General features: G+C 41.2%; 2 protein-coding genes across 2 annotated transcripts; one reads left to right on the top strand and one right to left on the bottom strand.

Moving 5' to 3' along the window:
• Positions 1 to 4,012: 4,012 nt before the first annotated feature.
• Positions 4,013 to 10,708, bottom strand: LOC118316850 (glutathione synthetase-like). Its single transcript, XM_035645089.2, has 12 exons — positions 10,548 to 10,708; positions 9,879 to 10,024; positions 9,652 to 9,727; positions 9,061 to 9,200; positions 8,285 to 8,401; positions 7,914 to 7,994; positions 7,568 to 7,645; positions 7,372 to 7,441; positions 6,854 to 7,048; positions 6,530 to 6,611; positions 5,490 to 5,679; positions 4,013 to 4,311 (listed from the first exon to the last, which is right to left on the bottom strand). Exons 1-12 carry the CDS (start codon positions 10,677 to 10,679, stop codon positions 4,188 to 4,190), a joined length of 1,431 nt encoding a protein of 476 aa, XP_035500982.2. The 5' UTR covers positions 10,680 to 10,708; the 3' UTR covers positions 4,013 to 4,187.
• Positions 10,709 to 21,886: 11,178 nt separating this feature from the next.
• Positions 21,887 to 25,644, top strand: LOC118316825 (zinc finger BED domain-containing protein 4-like). Its single transcript, XM_035645050.2, has 5 exons — positions 21,887 to 23,428; positions 23,569 to 23,663; positions 23,803 to 23,951; positions 24,756 to 24,880; positions 25,090 to 25,644. The coding sequence occupies exon 1, from the start codon at positions 22,045 to 22,047 to the stop codon at positions 23,368 to 23,370; it is 1,326 nt and encodes a 441-aa protein (XP_035500943.2). The 5' UTR covers positions 21,887 to 22,044; the 3' UTR covers positions 23,371 to 23,428; positions 23,569 to 23,663; positions 23,803 to 23,951; positions 24,756 to 24,880; positions 25,090 to 25,644.
• The last annotated feature ends 223 nt before the right edge of the window (positions 25,645 to 25,867 follow it).

The raw sequence follows: 25,867 nt of genomic DNA, 5'->3' as shown, positions 1-25,867 counted from the left end.
CACTGTACTGACTGTTTCTGGTTCCTTTCTCAACAGCAGACAGGATATTATCATCACACGCTGTTGACAGAACAAATGGTGCTCATAAACTACAAACCCTGCAAACAGGCCGAGTGATGATATTGCAGTACGAATATGAATACATGCACGCCCGCTGTAAGACATTGTTAGTAGGCACCGCAGTACGCCCAGACAGTGATAATCAGGGGGAACTGTAAGTCTAAAACACTTAGTCTGAGGTCAAATCACTGCACACGTGAACACAACAGTGTAATCTGTCAGGTAGATTACACGGACAAAGTGCATGCGAACCATACTCTTAATCCTCACATGAGCGGTTCAGACGCGAAACCAGAAAAGTGAACGATGCAGCGGGTAACACGGACATTGACATATTTAAAAGAATATATATATTTTTGTCCTTCCCTAAAACTCCATGAACCATCACTGTCATTTTTTACTTTGCAGTCACTGCAGGCGTAGAGAGAAACTTAACCCCGCGAGGAATGTCTAGAGAATTCACTGTCAATACTGTCTTCTATCCAGTAGATGTCGAGATCTTTCACCGAGTAAGGAAAAAAACTTTGACCCGATGGTGGCACCAGTGGCAAACTCAGGGGATCATCAAAGTCAGATACATCCCCTGGGGAACATGAATGTCTGTGCACAATTTCATAGTAATTCATAAATAAATAAAAAATGCCATAGTGATGTTGATGGAAGAGTATGTGTTTCACCAAAGCCAGTGAGAGTCTGCCTCTGGGGACCATGAATGTGTGTAGAGAATTTCATGGCAACCAGTCCAATGAGTGCTGAGATATTTGGATGAGGTTGGTGGACCGATGAATTTCCATTCCTAGAGCTATGCCACTAAAAACAAAATCATTTTTTGCCAAACATTTTAGCCGTTTTCATTTTGGCATAAAGTTACCTGCACGAGTAGGAGGCGGTGTTTGTTCTACTCAGGAACAATAAGACCATTTTAGCGCAGTTGTGCGTCCGATGCTGGTAAATCTGAAACTTTCCTGGACAGGGGGTATTTTTAATCAGCCGCTGGCTTCATTCATTGACGTTTTCTGAGAGGAAACCCAACACGGATACCGCAACAGGAAATGGGGAGTTGTGGTCTTAGCGGAGAATGTAAGAGGCAAAGGTACAATGAGAGCTGGGGGGGGGGACATGTTCCAGCCACTGACAGCAGTGATTTTACTTCCAGCTATTCTTGTTATTAGGATGTAGTGGAAGTGGGAGCAATAAAGCAGAGTCTGTCTGTCTGTCTCCCTACAAGAAGGTGTGTATTGATCAACTTCACACACACACACATACACACACACACACACACACACACTTGCAAATATCCAGATCCCGCTGACGCCGTTGCTCCCCAACCCCTCGTCTGCACCCCACTGTGGTGCAGACGAGAAAAAGAGCAGGGTGACTCTGACCCACTTCCATCCTGACATGACCCACATCCACACACTCTAATCCACACACACTCCCTGTACTCACACTTAAGAGAGACAGGTCAACCAGCTAACTGGGCCAACGCTTGTGTAACCGGCTTATTACACCGCCAACGTTTGGTCTCGAGCTGGACTGTGAGCGGTTAAGAGCTGAGTCGCGGGATTTGAAGGGAAAAACAAACCAGAGAGTTGCCGAGTTCAGGGAGTTCTACACAATTTCTCCTGAACTGCTCCGCCTCGCCCGACCACACATCGAATAAAGTGTTAAATGAGGAGCATAAATCCTCAGTATGACACTGGCAGATGATTTACACATGCAAACGGTCGCGATCATATTGTAAACAATATTGAAGGAATGGACCCATCAGCCCAAAGTAAAGGAGAAGGCAGATTTGAACTTCAGATAATAATCATGCAACACTGAACACGGGCGTTGGATTGATCGAGGTGATCCAACTTTGTAAACTGAGCTCATCGCCAATGTTCACATCTTTAACCTTACATTCACCCTCTCCCTGGGATAACGGCATCAGGCCACAAAATACAGAGGTGCTTTTCTTTAGCTGCTCTGGCAGTAAAAGAAAAAGAAAAAAAACAAGAAGAAGTGCATGCTGGAGTGTTTCCTGTGGGAGATTCTCGGGTGCTGACGGGCCTCTCTGACAATGACCCTCATCTCTGTGTGATGACCTGGGATGCTCACTGGAATGTGTCACACTTTCATGTCAAGAGTTTGAAATCGCGGAACGAAAAACAGGAGGTGTACAAAACAACAGAAATCGCGCGGCTGGGTTGTACTGGATCGGATATTATGTAACGGATAAGTTCCGTGATTGTAATGGACGAAGTGGATAAGATGTTACTCTTTATTTGTACTCGGGTCTGATCTCTGATTGGCTGCAAGGTATGAACGTTAAGTGACAGGTGACAGAAAAGAATTCAACGTGAGCAAAAAATGTGTGACGCTTCGATGCGAAAGCTCATCAGTGTTGAGATTATGAAAATTTAAAGAGATGGAGAACCAACTTATTGTCACAATCTGTGGGAGCCCGCCATTGCATGATACATCTTCAGTAATTCGTAGAGACAGGAGAAAAAGGAAATTCAGTGAAATACTTTTGTCTTGATGAACATAGACAGAAACATTTGGTGCTCCAGTACAGGTTGGGCTTTTACATTTAGAAAAAATAGGATAATGACTATTGACATCATTACTGCTATTATTCAATCCTCATTGTGCACAAGTGTGTAAAAGAAAGAAGGGATATAATAAAAGATGAAAAAACAATAAAGGAATCTTGATCGCCTGAAGTGTAAAAAAAAATCCTTTGGTTATGCTGCCACCTACTGCTCAGCCTGCGAAAATGCAAAGCTGCTGCATTATATTTAACAACAAAAAGTAGTTATTTTTCAACACAAATAAGACTAAAGATAGATCCACTCCTCTTTTTGTTTCCTTCATTCTTTGCAGTTCAAAATGCAAAGATATTCAGTTTGCACTAAGTAACTCTGTGCTGATCCTGCCATCAGAATGTGAGCAGCTCTCCCTTAAAGTGTCTCAGGATTAAGAAAATGATGCCCCTTTAATTTAAATTAAGAAATGGCAAATTAAGAAAAGAAAATAAATTAAAAAAACACTCACTGAAAGTTTCATAGATCAACTGAGACACTGAAACAACATTTTAATAAGTTTTCTTATATGAAAGTTTTTAAATAAACATTCCAAAAAGATTTTTGGTTCCCAAATTCTCTTGAACCAAACCCTTCTTTCTCTGGCAAGTAAGCCAAACACATAACAATTAATGTCAGACTGTCCAGTCATGAAGACTGTAGTGTCTCAGTGTCTGAAATATGCTTATTGTTAAATGTTCTCACTGGAATTTGTTCAGACCCACTATGACGTTGTCCTCATTGTACCTTGCTGTTACAGTCTGCTGGAGGAAGGAGGAGTTAAGGCGATTAAAGAAGGTTTGACAACTGACTCACATGTGGAGTCTGTTTTCTGGACTCATAATAATAATCATTTATTCAAACCAATGTGTTTTTTTTTTACTACCTTCATCATATATTACACATTTCTCTCCATGTTTTACAGTCACGGTATATAACCTAGAATTCATAATGGTAGGTCAAAATAACATGTGTGTATATTACTTATAAATGATCCACAGCAGTCCGAGTGTAAATTTGAAATTTAGATGAGATAGTAAACTTTTTCTCTTCCATATAGAAATACTACTGGTTTTAATGAATTCAAATGGATCAGTTTTTAATCCACTTTCACTGACGAGCAACATCTCTTGTGAGCAAAAGCTGCTGATCTGGCGATAATTAAGGAAATGGCCGATTTGGTGGCAAACTATGTCAGAGGACTTGTTGGCATCTAACAAGGAACTGGTCCTGTCTTCATTTGTGATAAATTAAGGATTCAGCATTGAGTGATAATTATAGAATTTAGGTGTTACTGAACTGACCATGTTGTTGTGTAAAAATGATGCCTTTCAATAACACAATGACTTGAACTTTGATAACTTTTTTTGAAGCCCCTGAGAGTGTTTGAGAGCAGCACTCATATTTTCAACGGACATGACGTCAACTGCTTCATGCTGTAGCAGCCAGAGTTACAATGGGACTCAAAAGAGCAACTTTGATTTCACTGTTTTGCATCTGTGCATGTTTTTTGAAAGACGACGAGGAAAGAGACGGAAAAGAATGGAGTGTAAATTCTCAGATGGGGAGAGGATTGTCCAACACAGCCAGTCCCACTAACACATGTCCTTCCAACTGTTCTGAACTCTTGGTCCTTAGAAGATGGCCCACACACTCATTTATCACCATCTCTTTACCTCGTCTGTAAGCAATGAAATGAAAGAGAAATGAAATGAAAAGATAATATTAACAGATGAAAGTATAATAAAGATAATACATACATTAAAAATGTAACTACATTTAACGTAAACAAGGCAGGATTACAAGGGCATATTATTAATACTTTTTATTAAACTTTGTTTATACAAGCACCTGTTAATTGGAAAACATTAGGTGACGGCAATAAGCAGAAATATTTTTTATATTAGTGTCCATTTATTTCTGTCTGGATCTCTGCAGACTCTTGAAAATACCCGTCTCTTCAGTTGCTAAATGCTCCACTATGTTCACCAGCTAGTCTCTAACTTTGTTTGCTATATTGTGCTGGACAGGTAGGGTTCAGTTGGTTTACCACAGTCACAGCCATTTCATGCTATACGTGGACTATGCATAGAGCCCCATGAACATACACACGGAGACTTTCGTGTGGAACTGAGGCGTTGCTGCATTTATTATTGGACATCAGCTGTAACATTAGCTGCACATCTGTTACTAGCATGCACACCGGACTGCATAGGGCCCCTTGACTGTTGAGTCTGCACTAACTCAAACTGTTTTATTAAAGGAGACATATTCTGCTCATATTCAGATACAAAATTTCAATGTGGGTTATCACTTGAAAAGAGTTTACATGTTCTAATGTTCATTAAACAACTCGATTTCCTCATACTGTCCATTTCTGCAGTTCCTCTTTCCAGCCTCTGTCTGAAACACTTGGTTTTAGCTACTGTCTCTTTAAGGCCCCTCCCTCCCAATGAAGCCCAGTCTGCTCTGATTGGTCAGCTGGCCCACTCTGTTGTGGTTGGTCAATCGCTTCCAGCGCATGTAAAAACTTCTCTCGCTTTACCTGGCTTTGCTGGGGGTGTGCCTGACTAGCCGCTAGACTAGCAAGCTTTAAGCACGTTCATAAGATGGTGAGTCACCATGTTATGGAAGTATCACCCAGATGACTGACGAGGGGCTTCAGGAGCCGTGTTTTCTCCCTTTACAGCGGACCTGTGGCTTTTTAAAATTTGCATACCTTTTTACATACAAACAAACATAACATGCTGGAAGAAGAGTAAAACTGAAAAAGCAAAATATCTCTCCTTTAAAAAATACCATCTGAAACCAATCCATGCAAACAAAATATTCTATACAAGTGAAATAGTGAATACATACCTGACATAAGCTCCAAACGCTCCCAGTTCACTGAGACAGTTAGTGATCTGGAGGGGAGAATCTTGTATCAGCAGGTAGTTCTTTGAGGGGGTGGGGAGGATTTTATCCATCAGAATATAGGCCATTCGCTCTGTACTCTCCTTTATTTCCTCCAGGACATCGCAGATCTCTGATCCATAGATGTTGTTACCTGGGAAAACAGCATCATAATGATGTGTCGATAATCCATTAGGAAATGGACACAAAGAATTCTCATGGGAAAGTTAATGGGAATGACTCAACTTGTTTAAGTGACTAAGCAATGCCTTTGGATTTGACTTGAGCTTTGTTTTGACCCAGAAATAAGCAGGAACAAACCTGTCTTCACAGTTTATGCACATGCTTCTTCTAGATGTTAAAGTATGGATAATAACTGTCTGTGTGGTAAATGAGGGATAATACAATTCTTGTTTCAGCGGAATAAATGTAATAATATTCTGCTCACATATTTTGTGGTCCCGGACAAGAATGTCCTAAAAGACAAACATGTCGTTTGTAGCATTCTTTAATTTTGCCAGGACAAATTCAAATATTACACATGGAGAGTAAATCAAACTCCTGTTCCATTATATGTAAACTATTAACAAAAATCTTGAAACACATTGTTGACATGTTGATTTACAGACTTGTGACTAACCCTCAAGCATTTGTAAGTTTGGCTCAAGACTCAATATCTTTCGAACTGTCAAGACTTGTGCGTGGGCTTGTCTTGAAACACTAGGAAAATCCTGACGTCAACTGAGAAAATTGATAACCAATTTTGAAAGACAGGATATTCAGGGCGGCCAATGCAAGGTTCAGAGTAGCCAGACAATGTAAAGATACCCTGGGTATGTTGCTCTTGCTTCGTAGAACAGGTTCCTAGTGTTTTGTTACATTGTTCACAGCAGCAGCTGTTGTACACACTGCCATGGTTAAAGAAATGGTGACTAACGAGGCAGTGGTTTTAGGATTTCACGCTTGAGGAAAATTCACTTGTAAAGATTTTTGTGTAATCGTACCTCCTCCTTTTCGCTGAGGATTCAGGACAAACCGGTCTGGTGAGGTCAAAGCCCTTGCTATTGTTTTGTCACCCTCTGGGCCCTGAAGGCAGCGGCAGCAGAAACAGAGAAATAAATAAGGATATGAGGACAGGGCATACAATATTGGCACAGAACATATCCAACACTCCAAAGAATTGAGTTATTCTATTTCATTAAATTGAAAAAAAAAAAACTTTTCTAATCCACCCAATTTAACCCAATATACTAAGCATGATGTAGTCACGTCTGGTTTTATATACAACCTCAAATGTTCAAAAAATGTAGCATGTGTGATTCTCTTACCATCTCTAAAGTGTAGAGGCCAGCAAACGTTGCTCTGATCTGCTCCGCTACCTGAGGCTGGTCGGGGAAGAACTTCTCCAGAACTCCAGGCTTTGCGAGCACCTGCTGGACCTTCTTGGTTCCAGCCAGGTGGGTGCTGATGTCTGGACATTTCACAGCCAGTGAGCGATCGATCAGAAGACGGGCATCCCAACACTATAATAAATATAATTTTAAAAAACACAAATATAATTCTGGATTCCAATCTCTCTCTACACATCATAATACGTTTTGTCAGGAAATCATATCATTTGATATACTTCATTAATAAAGAGTTGTAGTTAACTGGGTACTGTTAAATACTTGTTATATTAAGACAGCTTATCTTTATGTATGAGAGCGATGACCATTTTTATTAGATTTCTTCACATTGTAGAGACCATCAAAACATCGTTTTTTTTATCTTATATTTGAGACAACCAGCAATGGTTTGCTAAATATTTCACAGCAGCTCATATACTCTATCAATGATTCAAGACCTTTTCAGAAAGGTAGTGCTGAGGCATATAGCCATGCCTGAAGTACACCACTCCAACCTCTAGGTCATGACTGAAAAGATATTGACATTAATTCACAGAAATTAATCTCTTACTGCTGTACTGATGTATGGCATATGGTTTTAATTCATACAATAATACATTTATATACATTATTTCACATTACAGATAGACTTACACAAAAAGCCTCTTGTCCTGATCAAGGGATCCTGTTGTAAAAACATTGTCAAACCGCTTTCTTGTTGTGGGAATGTTTCTGAAAACGCATTGAGAATAACCTTCCTGTTTAGTGTGCTTTCCGGAGGTTCACTTCCAACTTCATGACACTATCAAAAATGAGGTCAGTTAAACTAAGGGATCAAAAAATGTGAATCAAGGCACAGGGCATCAGATGAAATCAAAAACATTGATGTAGATATTTTCCATTAAAATGGCATAACTTTCATATCAAATATAATGTTTGCTGAGGTTACTAGAGAATGGTTAACTTATTAAAACATAGTTTATTTGTACTAACACCTTACCTCTTCCACAGTTCACACTCAACGTATCGCTGGTCAAAGATATTTCTTGAGTTGTCTTCCACCAAGAACATGACGACTGCTCTGTAATGACAAACATTACCCCAGTAAAACACCTTCAGAGCAAAATTCATAGAAAGTGTTCAGGGAATCTGCCTCAATATCATTATGTCTCCATACACTTATATAGCTTCAAGCACTTCCACATTGGCTTGATTAAACGCACTCGGTGACTACTCCCATTTTTATATAGTCTCTGTTAAAGACTCTGTACTTTAAGGTAGAATTCATTATTTGATTTCAAATTGAAGATGCTGAATCACACAAAAATGTGTAACTGCCCAAATACAGTCTGGTCTGTACTTAATTCTCACCGCTCTGATCCATAGAGCTCCCAGGCTTTTGCAATTGCCCCAGCCAGACCAGCAGCAGTGTTATTGCCTGGGATGAACTGGCTCTCCTCCAGCTGGCCAGCCATCTGAAGGATTTGTCTGTCAAGCAAGATGAAGGACACTTTGGGCACTTCTCTTTTAATTGCAGAAAAAGATCAATAGTTAAATAATGAATGTTGGATATTTCTTCATCTAATTAAGGTAACACACTGTCATTTGCAAAGTTCATTTTCTAAATTCTAGTGGTGGTAGACCTTCAACCAAACTTCCTGTGTGGTCAATGAAAACGTTTCAGCAGCGTCCTTCTGTCAATCATTATAATAAACCTGCCTAATTCAGATAAATGGTTGTAATTAGACCAGTCAGTTTCAAGGCAGATGGAAATCAGTCCGAATGTGTAAACAGGAGCTGATTGTTCTGGTTTCCAGCCTAAGTTAAAGTATCTGGATGGAGTTCAAATCTTTTAGATATTTTTTGGGCATTTATTGATAGTTGACAGCAATTACAGGAGAAAGGGGAGAGAGTGGGGAAGACATTCAGCAAATGGCCAGGGTCGGAGTCGAACCCATGGCCACTGCAGGAGAATTCCAACCTCCGGTGGGGCGCCAGTGCTACCAAATGAGCTAACCGACGCCTGGACAGTGGATCAAATCTGACCGCCTCTTGAGTCCTTGTAGGTGATCTGTCCATCACAGTTATGGACAGCAAAAAAGGAAATATATTACAATCTGTGAGAGACAAGCTAACGACTGACTTACCGGTGTAAATCTGGCATGCGTGATGAGAGACCCCCCAAACTAGCAGCAAAGGTGTTTATCTCTATCTGCTTTAAAGATGATGTCCCGTCCTCTCTCTGGTCCAGCATGTAGTCAGACCGATTGAGACCCAACACAATATTCTGAGGGAAAGGTAAAGAAACACCATCCATCAATTAAAAAGCAACGACCAAGGCACATAGCCTAGCATTGAATGCAGACTGCTGTGTGAAAACTCAAAACTTAACTCATATGGCCTATGATATTGTGTGGAGGATTAGTTAATGGACAGAGAGTTGTTTGGCAACAATTCTCCTAATCGACTGATAGTTTAGATTACCTTGAGAAAAATTCCAAACTGCTTGGTGGTTGTTTTTCTAAATTGTAAGTGATGAAGAAAAAACTTCATGTGTCTAATGAAAAATGGCTGAACTTCTTTTCAGTGTGCAGTGTTGAATAAGATAATGAACTCGATGAGCCTCAGTTTTCCTTACCTAAATATTAGTTTATTCAAAACATACAGTACAGAGAAGATTCTTGGTCCTGCTCAAATGCTGACAGCCAAACCAAAAAGCTTACAGTATCCTGACGTACCTGAGACCTTCCTTCTTTCAGGATCTCTTGGTGGATCCTGAACAACCTTGCAGTGAAATCATCCACTGCAATGGTGCTGTAAAACAAAGTACATCACACTGTTGAAATACTGACAACTTATTTAAACCATCAGCTTACTTCAATTACGTATGTTAGCAGATATTATATAGAGACAGTCCCACTCAGACTACTGAGGAGACCATCATTATAGCAAGCTCAAATACTACCTAGCAAGAGCATCTTGCAGAAAGTCTGGATCCTGGCTGATCTTGTCAACCAGGGTGTTGTAGTGAGTTTGTAAAGCCAGAGCCTGGAAGAACACAGCTTTAGGCATAGGCGTGGGGAAGAGTGAGACTGGAACGTAGGTCACAATCTAAAAAAAACCCAAGAATGCTGTCATAAAAACAATATTAAAGCAACGGCCACTGCACATGGCGTGTGAGGTAAGTGAGCATTTGGAATTCAACAACAAATTCCAAACATGGTTAAAAAAAAATGAACACAGCCTTTTTAACAGTCATGGCTCTGATATGGAATCACTTAAGTCTATTACTGGCTCAACAAATCCAGTTTGGGTTTTTCAATAAAGTACAATTCTGACAAAGCCAAGCAACATCTTTTCGTGAATGTGCAATGATTGCAATCTTTACTGCATTTAATAACTCAACTGCTAGTTGTATATTCAAAGCCATATTGAATATTCTGTCACATAGCCAACTGTTCAAGTAAACTGACATCACTGTTTCATGAAACTCTGAATACATAACACTGCTGGTTATATCTGTCTAGCTTTTTGTCATTCAAACATTTCCCCCTGTTGTAATGATCCTTACATAATGTCATATTCAGTGCCGGTCAACTAAAACATACTGTATGTCTGTGTTTCCATTTCTCACCTCAGATGAGTTTGGAGTCTCGTGCATTCTCAATATGACACCCTGCTGAAGCGCTGCATCTTTTGCCACATCTGCCAGGTCTTTTATCAGTGTAATATTCATCATCACCTCATCTGGTATCCCATGTACCATTCTGATTCTGCTGAGAGTTGGAGAACAGTCAGAGGACTTTGTGTTATTGCAGTGAGACAGTATAAAAGGGTTAGTGTGTTGAAAAGTCAACAAAAGTCAACACCTGTAAGGTATGGAAGATGCTAAACATCCACAATGACAGGTTGCTTAGACTAGCTACACCTTTTCAGCAGTAGAGCCAAATAAAGACAGGAGTCCCCTCAGGCAGCCAATCCTAAGACTCCCTTCCTCTAAAAGCACAAGTACTCAGGACAGCCCTCACACAGGAGATGTTGTAATGGAGTTTAAAAAAACCTCAGACTGACAGGTGCCATTAACCAACCTCCTGAGTGTCATAACGATAAGCGGAGACTTTCAGTTTTCATATCTCAGCTACAAGTGCAGATCAGTTTTGCAACATGCTGACTGCAAGAATTGTTGCAAAAGTCAAGGCTCAGATTCGTCACTTGTGAAGTTGAAGTGGCAGATTCGAGAGGTTGTGATGAGTGAGTTGTAGCTGTCAAAAATAATAATCGGTTAATGTTAGATTACAAGTTTGCAAGTAGGCTAATACAAGTATTCGAAATTGAAATCCAGGTGACAGGTAAAATAAAATTTCACCCTGAACACTTTTACTTTTGTCATATCTGAATTATTTTCAGATAACTAATTTCTGACATTTTATATATAAAGCTGCTCTCCACTGCTGGAGACATCTTACTAATCCTGCTAATAAGTCATGAAGTGTGTGTGTGTGTGTACAACAAGAAAGCGCAGTGCTGGACACGCGTTAGGTTCAGCGTTGAATCAACAGCTGATCAGCTGTGGAGCAGCGACAGTAAAGACGTTGCCAACCGAGACAACGGTGTGTTCCATAGATTTACTAATAATACCTCGATAGGGTACGTCGCCCAGACAACTTTACTAGTACAGTAAATATGATCTGTGTCTATAATGGATTCAAAATAAATTAAATCTTTTATGACATGAGATCCATTTGTGTTTTGTAAGTGAAATTCAACTTATTAATGGTGATGAATAATTCGTATTTTGGATGTTTATAATTAATTTGATATCACAACATCACTTTCATATGTAAATTAATTTATGGCTGCATTAAGTCCTACTTATCTGATAGATTTCAGTTTGTTAACGTTAATAACAAATCTTCCATTCATACAAAAGTGAGACATGGAGTACCACAAGGTTCTGTACTGGGACCGATACTTTTCTCTTTATATATGCTTCCTTTAGGCAATATTATAAAAAAAACCGCCACATCAATTTCCATTGCTACGCTGATGATGCCCAGCTGTATTTATCTATAAAGCCAGATGAAACTAATCAGGTAGACAAACTTTAGGACTGTCTTAAAGACATAAAGGCCTGGATGAATTATAATTTTTTACTTCTAAATTCAGAAAAAACTGAGGTCATTATACTCGTCCCTAAACACCTCAGAGAAACATTATCTGATCATATAGTTACCTTGGATGGCATTACCTTGGCCTCCAGCTCTACTGTGAGAAACCTTGGAGTTACCTTTGACCAGGACATGTCCTTTGACTCACACATAAAACAAGTCTCTAGGACAGCCTTCTTTCACCTGCGCAATATCAAGAACATTAGAAACATCCTATCTCAAAAGGATGCTGAAAAACTAGTCCATGCATTTGTTACTTCTAGACTGGACTACCGTAATTTATTACTGCTATGATGCCCCAATAAGTCTGTGAAAAGCCTCCAGCTAATCCAAAATGCTGCAGCACGAGTTCTGACAGGAACTAGAAAAAGAGATCATATTTCTCCAGTGTTAGAATCTCTGCATTGGCTTCCTGTAAAATTCAGAATAGAATTCAAAATACTGCTCCTAACCTACAAGGCCCTTAATAATCAAGCTCCAACATATCTTACAGAGCTCATAGTTTCATATTATCCCAATAGATTCCTTTGCTCTGTAAATGCAGGACTACTTGTGGTTCCCAGAGTCTGTAAAAGTAGAATGGGAGGCAGAGCCTTCAGCCACCAGGCTCCTCTCCTCTGGAACCAGCTCCCAGTTTGTGTCAGGGAGGCAGATACCCTGTCTACATTTAAAGTTAAACTTAAAACATTCCTTTTTGATAAAGCTTATAGTTAGAACTGCTCAGGTGTTTAATAAACCATTTCTTTATTATGCTGTTATAGGCCTAGACTGCTGGGGGAACTTATATCATGAGCATCTTTCTCCCTCTCCCGTTCTCTCCTTCTCCCTCTTTCTCTCTCTTTATATCTCTCTCCTTCTCCCACTTTTTTCGATATCTCTCTCTCTCTCTCTCTCTCTCTGCCCCCATGTATCTACATTACATGTCACCAACTCTGTTTTCTCTCTCCCCTAGTACATCTGACCCCAGAGCTGCAGGATCCAAACCCGTCATTATTATTATTACTATTATTATTATTAATAACATCATTGTATTTATAAGTATCAGTTTTCACTAATTATAAGTATCAGTCTGGTAGAAATTAAAGCAACTGTTATACAACCCCCTTATCCCCCGATATGTTTACAGTACATGTCACTAACCCTGTTTGTGTTTTCTATCTCTCCTAGTGTATCTCTGACCCCAGAGCTGCAGGACCCAAACCCGTCATTATTATTGTTATTATTAATATTAATATTAATATCATCACTAATAATAACAACAACATAATTGTATTTTTTAATTATAAGTATCAGTCTGGTAGAGATTACAGCGGCGGTTGAACAACTGTCCTCTCTCTCTCTTCTCTCCTACTGTCTCTCCTCCCACCCTCTTTCTGCCCACCTCTCCTCTCTTCCTCCTCTCTCTCCTCACCCCAACCGGTCGAGACAGATGACCGCCCACAACTGAGTCTGGTTCTGTCAGAGATTTCTTCCAGTTAAAAGGGAGTTTTTTCTCTCCACCGTCACAAAGTGCTTTGCTCATTGTGGGATTTGTTGGGGTTTCCCTGTAATATTGTAATATTGACCTCACTATGTAAAGTGCCTTGAGACAATGTATGTTGTGATACAAATTATTTCATAATTTCACTGAACAAATTTGAGGTGTGTTTGATCACCCAAGCTTCATGGGTTCTGCCTCTAACCGCCTGCTGAGCTTAAGACAGGGAACCAGGAAGGTGGCAGATTACTCTATCGAGTTCCAGTGGGATGAGAGAGCAGCTGAAGGATCAGCTAGCAACCCTGAATGAACCAAGTGATCTCAACTCTCTGGTGAACCTCATCTCACGCCTCGACAACTGTCTCCGAGAGCAACGGGTTGAGAGAACAGCTCGGGAACCAACTGCCAGCTTTCTTCGCCCCAATCCCTCTCCATCTACTGTGCCAGTGTTACAAGCCTTAGACCTGTTTTGTGCACGAAAAGTAGAGACATGGCACATCAGTTGCGTTCGGTCTGCAGGCTGTTCTCTGTCAATCATATCAATCAATTCACACAATGTTTCCTGTTGTTTCTCAGTCCACTTGACTGCAGTTCGGGATGGTAATTGTGTACCCTTTCCTTTCTGCCCTCCATGTCTCCCCTGAGGCTGCAGTTCCCCTGTTCCTGCTTGGTTGCAAGAGCTCATAGATGGGTTGTGCAATCCTGGAGAAATCTTGGATATATGAGCGATAGGATGCCAAAAAGCCGACAATCGTACACACATCTCCAACAGAGCAGGTGTTTCATTCCTTTGGGATCAATGCGCACACCTTCAGCTGAAACTAACTGGCCAACATATCTCACTTCCCGTTTGAACAGTTCACACTTTGCGGGCCTGAGTTTGACTCCATGACTCTGAAGGGCTCTACTACTTTTTCAGTCCTTCCGCGTGGTGCTCAATGTCCTTGCGTAGCAAAGTATGTTGTCCAAATATGGAATACAACACTCATCTCGTAGTGGAGTGAGCATTTCATCCATACTACGTTGAAATGCAGCAGGTGCATTGGTCAGTCCAGAAAGGTATTCGCACCCTGATAGAACGACCATTTAGCAGCTGGGTGAAACAAAAAGGCAGAGACGACGATCATGGAAGGTTTACCCGCCAGGTGGAGCTTTATCCTCATATAGTCATCACAGCACTCAAGTGAGGTCTGACCAGCAGCACAGACAGATGGAAAGTGGCGCACTTTATACTGTGTCACTGGTACCCATCTTGGATTGAAACACTAACAGATGGCGATGAATTTCTTCTCTCCTGGCTTAACCAGTGTACAATATTCAAGGAAGCAATTAAATAATATTTAAACAAAATAAACTCTGTTTCACTTCCTTCCCCCTAACAAATATAATGACAACCCATAATTACGATAAATAGAAAATACACCCAGCTACCAAATCCCCCTCTCCAATCCTCCCACTTGGTCCCTCCCGGAACCTTTAAATGGGTGCTGTACCCTTGGGGACTCTTTTTGGCGAACGCCCTGGAGCAGACAAAGGACAGGTGAGTGTGAATATACATTTTAACAAAGTCAGCTTACTAATGCACTAGCACTCTTATCTAATGATATTTTACACATATACACATTTAAGCTAATAACACTCAATTGTGATCATACGATTTGCAATAACACTGTTTTCAAAAGTCTAACCAGCTTCACTCTTTCCATGTGAAGCTGATCACCCACAATAGCACCTGCCAGAAGTTAACAATGACAAACATAATAAACATGGTATGTAACTTCAATAAATTATCCAAACGTAATTTATATAAAATGTGCAAATGCAATGTGCAAAATGTTCTGTGCAAGTCTCGCCAATAAAGTGCAAAAACTGTTAACAAAGTGCAAATTGTCTTTCTTAATGTGCAAAGTTAAGCCATTTGTTAAAGGTGAAATTAATACAAACCCAAATGTGCAAAATGTACAAGGCTAAAGCCATCAGTTACCAGTACACACCCACTCATAGAGACCCCAGGGGGTGATGAATGCAGTTAGGTGGCGCGACCCCTCTGCATGAACCCCTGGTGGTACGCGTTCCACTGTTTAAGAATGGAAAACCAACTGTACCCACCCAATGTATCTGTGATGTCTTGGATACTCGGTAAGAGATGTCGATCTGGAATGGTGCGCTGGTTCAGGAGACGATAATCGATACAGAGGAGGTTCACAATGGTTGGCACGAAATCTACATTCTCCTTTGGTCCAATAATCAGCTGCTCAATTACATTGAAACACAGTTTGGGTCACTGTTGTCTGGGAGACTCACCATCACTCCCACCCATCCATCATAAGGCAATGGTTGGCCGTTGACAGCCAGCACACTGAGGGCCTTTTGTCCTGTCAGTTCAGCTAATGGCCGTAGCTTATGTTCGGGAAGGTAAGTCTTAACCCACTGACGGTCGAGGAGACTCACTTGGGCACCAGTCTCCAACAAACAGTCCACTGCATAACTGTGGATGTAGCATTTGTTTTTGCATTTTTTTCCCAGTAGCTGAGCTACTTTTTTGTTCGCTATAGTCACTTTGTTTATGAGTGGGGGGTTTGCACAGTCTGTTTTCACACCCATCACCTCAGGCTTGGTGGGACACTGCTGTCCACTGCTACTTAGTGAATGGGCACCAGCAGATGGCTGGTTAGTGTTCCGTACTTGCCCACCCATGAGACATCCTAGTGCCCTGTGGCCTGTCTCCCCACATATGAAGCAGTGGTTGCAGGAGCGAAAACCTTTTTCCAAACATTTAGGGCAACCATATTGTTTTACAGCTTGTCTTGGCCTTTGATGACTGGGGGCACATTTGCATGTCTGCTCTAAGACCTGGGCTGCTGTGAAGGACTCTACCAGTTTAGTTAGTGCATCCACATTTGCATTCAGTTCCTCTATTGCTGTATTTTAGTTCTTGTTCTTGTTGTCAGGTGATCTCTCCATTCCCTTATCAGACTCTAGTTTTGCACTGTGAGCATGTGTTACCTTTTGGTGGGGAAAATGTCCCAGTCTTTGCTGTCTTTCACTTTCCTCACTAGAGACTTTGTTTACCTGTCTTATCAGTGCTTCATCTGAAATTGCATAATCAGATAGGAAAGGCTTGAGTTCATTTTGAATATCACTGTACCTGGGGAGAAGGCCCTGATGGATGGTACGCAAAAATACATAATGAATTGTGCGGTGCTCGTACTCAATATCCATGTTATCTTGTCTGGATGCAAACATAACCTTCTGTTTCAGTCCTATCATTCTGTATAGGAACAGTTGAGGGCGCTCAGACTCATGTTTTTTAGTGCTCATCAACTCCTGAATAACTCACTACCACTCTTTTCACTCAGGTGTGAGCGCATGCAGCTTTTAAGCTCAGCAAGGGTGAAGTCATTTTTGTTAACCAACATGTCCTTAAACTGTCCTGATTTGATGATGGGAAGCACCCCTTGGATGATCTCCACTTCTGCATGATTTATCTTAAGCCCCTCATCAATCTGCTTGCATAGTCCATGGTAGCTGATATCTGATGCATTGTCCCCAACCTGGCCCCCATGTACTTTAAATTCTCTACGCTAGAGGAATGATAAGTCTCTGAGGGAGACCAGACTGTCAGGCATACACTGCTTTGGGCCCACAGTGAGATGCCTATTAGCGCTGGAGTGTGGTGGCCGTATAGGAGTAGAGGTAGATGTGGGTTGCATTGTAGGGGTTGTCTTTAACTCAATTAACTTCCTACCCAAAGCCTCATAATTAGCTTTTAAGTTTTTCCTACTCAGCTATTTCTGGATCTACAGAGTCATCAGGGTGTGTGGCTTCCAAATCACCCTTCACACTACCCTGTCGAGCGGCTTTATTAGTTGTCAAGAGTCCGCTCAGCCCTCCGACCATTCCCCCTCCTCCCCCCGGCTCATTGATGACCACCCGTCCTACACAGTACACAAGATATTGGATGTGCAGCGCCGTTGGAGAGGTCTACCATATCTCATCGACTGGGAGGGTTTTGGCCCAGAGGAGAGGTCCTGGGTACCACGCTCCCACATTCTGGATGCAGACATGATCAGAAACTTTCATCGGGCTCTTAAACTCTTGTTTTCTATCTATTGGTATAATGTGAATGTTGTTGCAAGTGTTCGTAATGTTTAAGCATTATTTTGAGATGTATTAAATGTATTTAGCTTCATATTTTAAGCTAATTGCCTCGACGTGCATCGTCATGCCGTGTAGTTCTTTTCGTGAAAGTCAGTTTCACACGTTGAGCTTTGTAAGTGTATGTAACGGATTCCGGCGTCCGGTACAAGAGTACAAATATGTTCCAAGAAATTGTTAAAGAGTATTTGCCAGCCATGAGTTAGTACTTCGTAATGGAAGTGGTACCAGACTCGTGCCACGTTCAAGTCACTGGCAAACATGTCAAAGTTGCACCATCTTGTTAGCGCTGCGGCCACGTATATTTCTTGGTTAGGCAGTACTCCCTAGCCTGTGTAACCCTTGCTGCTGGTTCAGATTTTCCCTAGTTCTGGTGCCGGTAACACATGCACAAGACAATTTTACACAAATTACATCCCATTTCTTGCAAGCGTGGAAATTTGGGGACTTTTCATTTACAGCTTGGCAGCGCAAAAAGAGTGCAACGCACAAAGAGAATAATAATATTAATAAAGCGCGCTGGCCTTAATAGATGAAGAAATGAAGGAAGAAATGAAGAAGAAAGAAAGAAAAACAAATGAAGAACAAGAAAGAAGAACAAGAAAGAAATAAAAAGAAAGGAAGAAGAAATAAATGAACGTTCCGGAACCTGGTTCACCACAGTGATTTCTCCGAATACTGAGGGCTGCCGCCAGTTCGCTAAACTGCTCATTTGCTCCGCATAGGAGCAGCAACAACAGCATCCTCCATAGCTACCATATCAATGCTCAAGGCCGTGGGTTGCTGATTTTCAACTGCTTACGAACGTTGCCTCCGGCCAAAACTAAGGTAATCTTAGATGCTCAAAAAGCTTTGAGTGCTCTATGAAACTGCTGGCTCAAAATAAATATTGAGGCTTAATTGCTCGGGTTTTCCTCTATCAATTTCAGCTATGCAACTTCATTTAAGTGCAATTATCCCAGTTCCATGTTATGGTAGCCTAATGGATTTGCTTCTAGCACTTCCATGTGGTTGCAGAGGTTCAGGACGGTTGCATAGCAGAGTTTGGTAAAGGTCCTTGCTGCTGCTCTCCCTGCCTCAGACTCTCTTTGTTAACATATGGATGGGGGAAGGTTGCTCTCCCTTCCTTAAATCTTCCACTTATGCGCCAGGAAAGGCAGGGAGGTTTGCTGATAAGCTAATTAAGGCGTCATAGCTTTGTTATCTTTGCCTCATTTTCCATGAAGGCTCATAGAAGGATGGGGAGGTGTGCTCTCCCTAACCCAGGCTTTTCACGTGTGCGTGTGGAAAAGTAGGTATGGTTGCTTTGGGTGTTTTAATTGCTGCTCTCCCTGCCTCAATTTATTATCAAACTGATTATCAACTTCACTGGCATTGATTTAATCAATTGAAGACATTACAAATGCCATTAAACACCAAACAAAATGCAGTAGGGGTATTCGTTGTTATAAAAAAAAGCTTTTGATACAATTAACCATGAATTTTTTTCAATAAATTAGAAAAGTATGGTGTCCGGAGGATAGTATTGAATTGGGTTAAAAGCTATTTAAGCAAGAGACAACAGGATGGAACTGGGACGTGCACGCTTCTCCTAAGCCGAGCGGCTACAGCGCATACAGGCTGAGTGCATGTAGTGTCGGGACGCCACGCACTTCTACCACTCCTCTCATCCTGGGTTCCTTTGGTTAAAACCAAGGGGCCAACTCTGAGGCTGAGAAATGAAGCCTATGCGGAAGTGCTATAAACTACAGTTCACTAAATGCCCGCTTGAGGCTGGCTCCAAAAAAGGAGAAAATCCCCATAGAGCCCCATGTTAAAATGCCCAACTTTACAGCAGAATTAAACATGTGTACAGCCTGGTACAAAAAATGGGTTTGCCAATCCCGATCGATTGTAAAGACAAACCATCTGGGGTCTCATTTATAAACGTTGTGTACGCACAAAACCGGGTTGTAAATGTGCGTACGCCACTTCCCACGCAAAGGTTTTGATCTATGAAAATTTAACTTGACAGGAGAATGTGCACACCTGTAAGCAAACTCTGACCCGTGCGTACGGGGTATGCACATTCCGGAGACAAGGGGAATAGGCGACACAGATGGTGAGGTAGTGAACTGAAGTCAGGTTGTATGAAGTAAATGTGAGAAGAACGATCATATTGATGCCTCACACACTTTTAATTTCAGTCAATATCATACGTTAGATGCACGTTGTCATGAAGATTAAATTCAGCAGTGTTATTTGCGCTTTTACTGAGTGATAATTGTTTCATAAACACCTTGTAAAATCCTACTCAAATCTAAAATCAAAATTCGTTGTAATATTTAATCAGGGCTGTCTCACCGTCACATTGTCCACTACGGGAGCGCAGGAGGAGGAGAAGGCTCAACTGTATGGAATAAAGGATAGCATCAAATACACTACCATTAAATAACTGCAGAACAGTGTAAATAAACTAAATATTATCCTTAAATACTGTGCATATATCATAAAATGTCAAAGTCTGGAAATACAGCCATTAAGGGCTCTCGCACAATCGTTACACTCTATGTCCTCGTTACTAGTTCTAATGCTGCAGATGTTCATACCAAAACAGGCATGAAGAAACGTGTTTGCCTATATTACGTCATCAAATTGACGAATTTGTTTATGTGAATAGAAAGCATGTGCATTCAATTAATGTGCAAGTCATATGTGACTCCAACATGACCCTCACAAACATTGTGTCACGCTTGCATGGCTCAACACATGATTCTTTTATCCTGACACTTGGCAGCAGTGTTGCCAACTTAGCGATTTGTCGCTATATTTGGTGAGTATTCAGACACCTCCAGCGACCCTTTTTCAAAAAAGTGACTAGCTACAAATCTAGGAACTTTTGCTGGTGTTACTGGAGACTTTTGGAGACTCTGACGTGAAAGCATCTATCGTTTTTACTCTTCTTAACGAGCAGCGGGTGCTGCCGTGGGTCCCTCCCCGTCGCAAAGCACTAGGCAGCGCAGCAGTCACACCCAGCTGCAGTCGGAGCAGGAGATGATGTTCACCCCTCCGCGTCTAGCAAAGTCGCCGCTGGCTGATCCCGCCTTGGTTTACAGTCAGGGCGAGATGTAAATGTAAAATTTTCTTTGTCTAAAATAAATCACTGCATTTATTGGGACATAAAAAAAAACAAGAATCGACAGAAGAAAGTTAATTTGTAGTTCTAAACTTATTTAGGGTGTTTTTTAATCCCCTTTGTCCCTCCCATGACGTGATTCCTCTCTCCTACACCGTCCGTTACAATTACATGCACATGGCCAATATGCAAATAAGGCGATGACGTAATTTAGCGACTTTATGGACAGCCAATAGCTACTTTCCTTTTCCAGTGTAGGGAACAGACTACAGGCAGGCGCAGGACGTGATGCCTGATTTATAGTGAGTTTAATAACATGTAGAAATTGTAACCATTTGTCGTGATGTAGCCTATAATTATGTATTAAAAAACACTGGCAGCAGCGCGAGCTGCAGCACGAACACCGAGCATACAAAAAAAACACAAGCACGGCATTCAAAAGTCTGGGATTTTTCACACTAAACCCGTCAGGTGATGAGGTAATTTGCAGATTGTGCAAAATCCAGCTGGCTTACCATACGAGTACCACAACAATGAATGAGCATTTAAAAAGGAAGCACCCTGGAGCCCTGTGTCAGGATGGCAGCAAAACACCATAAGTTCTTTTGACTTTCTCCCCTTTCCCACCCTGTAATATGTTCGATTATCAAGCATTGATACAGAATGTGATTTAGTAGTAAACGTTACGTTACTTGTGATTTGTTGTCTATAAATGCATCGCTACAAACGTTAAGTATCGTTTAAAGTTCTTTGTGCTACCAGTCCGGACATGTTTCTAATCTGTTTGCTTACACCGGACGTGTGATTTATACCCCGTTGTCACTTGATAGAATATGACACAAATAAGACAACTTTTCTGTCTGCTAGGCTGTCGTGTGATGTAGCCGTTGACTGTTGAAATTTCACGATCAAGCAACCAGTTCCAAGTAGGCTTAACATGCATTAGTCATCTGATAATTTATTTTCTTTTTGAAGTTGAGCCTCTGGGATGGCTGTAGTATACTAATATCAACAGGCAAAATGGTGTAGACTGAATTATTAGTTATATTTCTGATTTGCTATTGTGAATATTCATATGCTTTTATGTTTTTTGTCTTTACAGGAGTAGGCAAAGCAGTGTGGAGGATTTTTTCATGAAAAGAACCCGAGACTTTGCACACCCCAGGAGGCTAGTGTGTATACAGACAGCATTATCTCAATCATTGTAAAGGACATGAGGCCCCTTGCTATTGTTGAGGGTGAAGGATTCCGTGAAATGGTAAACACCTTCCATTCAGGATACAGACTTCCATCCAGGCACCACTTCACTTTTTTGATGGAGAGGAAGTATGCGTCTACCATGGACAAAGTAAAAATTGAACAAAAAAAATGCACATCCAAACTCTCACTGACTACTGATGCTTGGACAAGTGTTGCCACTGAGGCATACTTAGGTGTCACCTGCCATTTTATGAATGAAAATTGGGAGCTGAGCTCATTCAGCTTAACTACAATGCCACTTGAGGAGCGCCACACTGCTGGAAATATTGCCTCCTGGGTGGAACTGGTGGCAGAGAAACTCGATATCTCTCTTCAAGATAATGTACTGGCGATTGGGCATGATAGCGCTGCCAATGTTGTGGCAGCTCTTCGCATCCTACAGGACAAACATGAGGTAGCGTCACATCATTGTGCTGGCCATACACTTCAGTTGGTGGTCAACCATGCCTTGGAGAAGAATCCCATGATTGACAAGACACTCGGGGCTGCACGGTGCCTTGTAAAGCATTTCAAGAAGAGTGAGCTGGCTAGCAGTAAGCTTAAACAGAAACAAAAACAATGGGGTACAGCTGAGCATACACTGATCCAAGATGTACCTGTGAGATTGAACAGTTCCTACTATATGGTGAATCGACTTTTAGAACAGCGGTGGCCGGTGGTCGCAACCCTTTCAGACCCAGAAGTCACACAGCGTGGGAAGCACTACCTGGATCTGAAAAATGACCAGTGGACTTTACTGGAGGAATTGGAGCAGGTCCTCAAGCCTCTTGAACAGGCCACTGTTTTTCTTAGTGGAGAGGCCTACGTTACCATCTCTGTTCTACCTCCACTGATAGAGGGTCTGCAGAAGTCCACCAAGAAAACAACATACGAGTCTGCTGCTGTGAACTCGTTCCAGATTGCTGCAGAACAACAGATAAAATCAAGGTGGGAGTCTGAGTCAGCTTTCAGAGAGGGCGGACAAAATGGGTCCATCATTGCTGCAGCCCTCGACCCCCGCTTTCACAAGCTGAAGTTTCTGTCGCCCGAAGATGCTCTGAAGGTGCAAGTAAGAATTCAGGCTCTTGCGCTTGATATCAAAAGAGCCAAGCTGGCAGGGATTGAGCAGGGGCACTCAGCCAGTCCCCAGCAGAAGAACACATCCAGGTCTGTGCTGGACACTTTGCTTGGCTCGGACTCTGAGGGGGACTGCAGCAATGAGGAGGACAATGGCCAGGAGGACAGTGGTGTGAGTGAAGCGGTGGGACCGATGAGGATGTGGCAAATTGAATTCGCCTGAGGAGAGAGAAGGACCACCTCTTCTCCGGAAAGCGCTTTGCCTCAGCAACAGGATGGGAGTGAGTCATGTCATGTCATGAGTGATGTCAAATCCTCAATGTGTAGACTTAAGTAAAGTAAAACTACTTAATCACGGTCTATCAATATATTACACCATTCTGCTTGATGCAGTTGTGTTTCAATATACTTTGTATTAAAGTATGCAGAGCTGTGCTGAAAGAGATGGACCTGGCTGGCCCCATAACTCCTGCTAGAGCAGCTAAGAAGTGTGAGAACCTGATGAAAACATACAAGGTTTGAATTCGACTGTAGACTGTAGTGATATCATTGATAAAGTGTAGATAGATCAGTTACTATTAACTTTGAGTGTTTCCTCTGTTGTAAATATCAATAAGAACAGAATTGTGCTCTACATAAATTACAATGTTTGCAGGAGCTCAGGAAGCCACCGACAGGGAGTGGGACTGAATCAGGGCAGTCCACTGCTGCGACCTGGAAGTGGTTCTCTCCCATGGATGAGGCAATAGGTGGAAGGCTATAGTCCAAAAGGCTGCAATTCACACTAATCCACAAATGTTACAGGTAATTTACATTGCACAAACGCCATCAAAAGCTGGACGAGCCCCCACTTTGTCATAAACCTGGCTCTAGGTCAAGACAAAACTGGGAGGAGACACAAAATGCCAACAATGCAAGTTATTTATTACCAAATCTAAATATAAGTTTGAACTAAATACAAGTATGAGGTGTGAAAATCAGTAACATCACTAGTGTTCATGTGGATGTGTGTAGGGTATTGGATTGTGGATGCGTGTAGGATTTTCATTCAGCTCCCCACATTCTTCTCGCTTTACAGTTAGAGCATCAAATGATTCCCCCCATGAGAAGGGTGAGGAGAACAAGGCATGTTCTTCCCGTCCCTCTTACTATGGTTATCTGTACAAAATGTTTGCAAAGCTTCTGCTGAAGTGCTGTTAGGGCCAGGTTAACATCTTTGATTGTTTCTGACGTGTCTTTCGATAAAAACGATTCAGCAGTTTGTGTATCTTTTGTCTTCAAACCTTCAGACTTGGTAGACATAGCTGTGTCCAACAAAGGCTTATTGCCGAATTGACAACAAGCCGACGTCAGACACACGTGTCTAGAAACCAGTCAAAATTAAGTATAGGAAAATGCAGCCCACGTAGGTCATAACGACAGGACATACCTATGTCCTGTCGTTATGACCTACATACTCACCAAAAAGTACTTTAGTGTGCTCACAGAATTGCAATGTGAAACCAAAACTAACTGGATCAAATGTATACAATGTAACAAAAACACAAGTGTTGGTTTCAGACCTTGGACTGGATTTTCAAGTGTGAATATGTCCTTAATTCCCATCAGCTCTGATATCAAGACATCTTTGTGTGGAGACATGCCTCACTCACTCCTCACACTCCCTCTCCTTGTCCTCTTGATACTTCTGCAAGAACCGCTGCCTCTCCTGATGCATCATCTCAAGCCTCTTGGTAACAAAATCCTCCATGTTCTTCTTCCTCTTTTCGTCTTGACAATTGACACTAATTCCATTTTAACGTTTATATTCGTGTGTTGCCATAATGTATATCAATGTTATGATTAATGATAGAGCTAAGGATCAATACATTTATTTTCAGATATTATTACCAGGAACAAGATGTTCATAGATCTTTAAGATTATCTTTGTATATGATTACAGGTGAGACTCTCCCTTGACCTGAAATGATGCAGTTGAGATTCATTCTTTGGTGAGGGACAAAGGAAACCACAGGAGAATTAAGGATGCAGCCCTCCAAGCCATCCAAACAAATGTTGCTGAGACTGTTGACCTCATCCAATTTATTCCATGTGTGTGATATTGGCCGTGAGATATTTTCACCATCAATTTACTTTGATATTTCTTAAAGCCATTGGAGTTTACTGCTATATCAACAGTCACATGTATATTAGAAGAAGCAAAGTCTACAAAACTCACGCCCTTAATTAATGTTACTGCACATTTTATGCAGATTGTTTTTTCAAGTGTATTGTCTCTTTCTACATGCCATCTATAAACTGTTTCACTTGCTATCTGAATCCCTTTTGGACCACGGGGTGGCTTATTAATATTAGTTCAGTATTTCTGTTGCTAATTGTAGCTACTTAAATGTTTCTATATGTGCAAAATGTTCAGGTATTGTTGTATTTATGCTCTCATTGTAGCATTCATTGACTGAAGTTCCACAAAACACTGTTTGTTTAGTAACATTGTATTGAATAAATAAATAAATGGGATCACAAGAAACAAAACATGAACAATATGAACGTAAAAACTATTAACACAAAACAGATTGATTACCCCCGTGTCCAATGAAATGGAAAAATGAAAAGCTTAAATTAAGACTTAACAATATGAACGAAAAATCAAGCTATTAGGGTTTGCCAATGATATGCAATTATTTACAGGTAAACAACCTAAAATGAAGACTTCACTATGT

The sequence above is a fragment of the Scophthalmus maximus genome, chromosome 3 (genome assembly GCF_022379125.1).
Source record: "Scophthalmus maximus strain ysfricsl-2021 chromosome 3, ASM2237912v1, whole genome shotgun sequence".
Classification (NCBI taxonomy): Eukaryota; Metazoa; Chordata; class Actinopteri; order Pleuronectiformes; family Scophthalmidae; genus Scophthalmus; species Scophthalmus maximus.
Note: the sequence above shows the minus strand (reverse complement) of the source record. Positions and strands in the feature narration are given on the sequence as shown.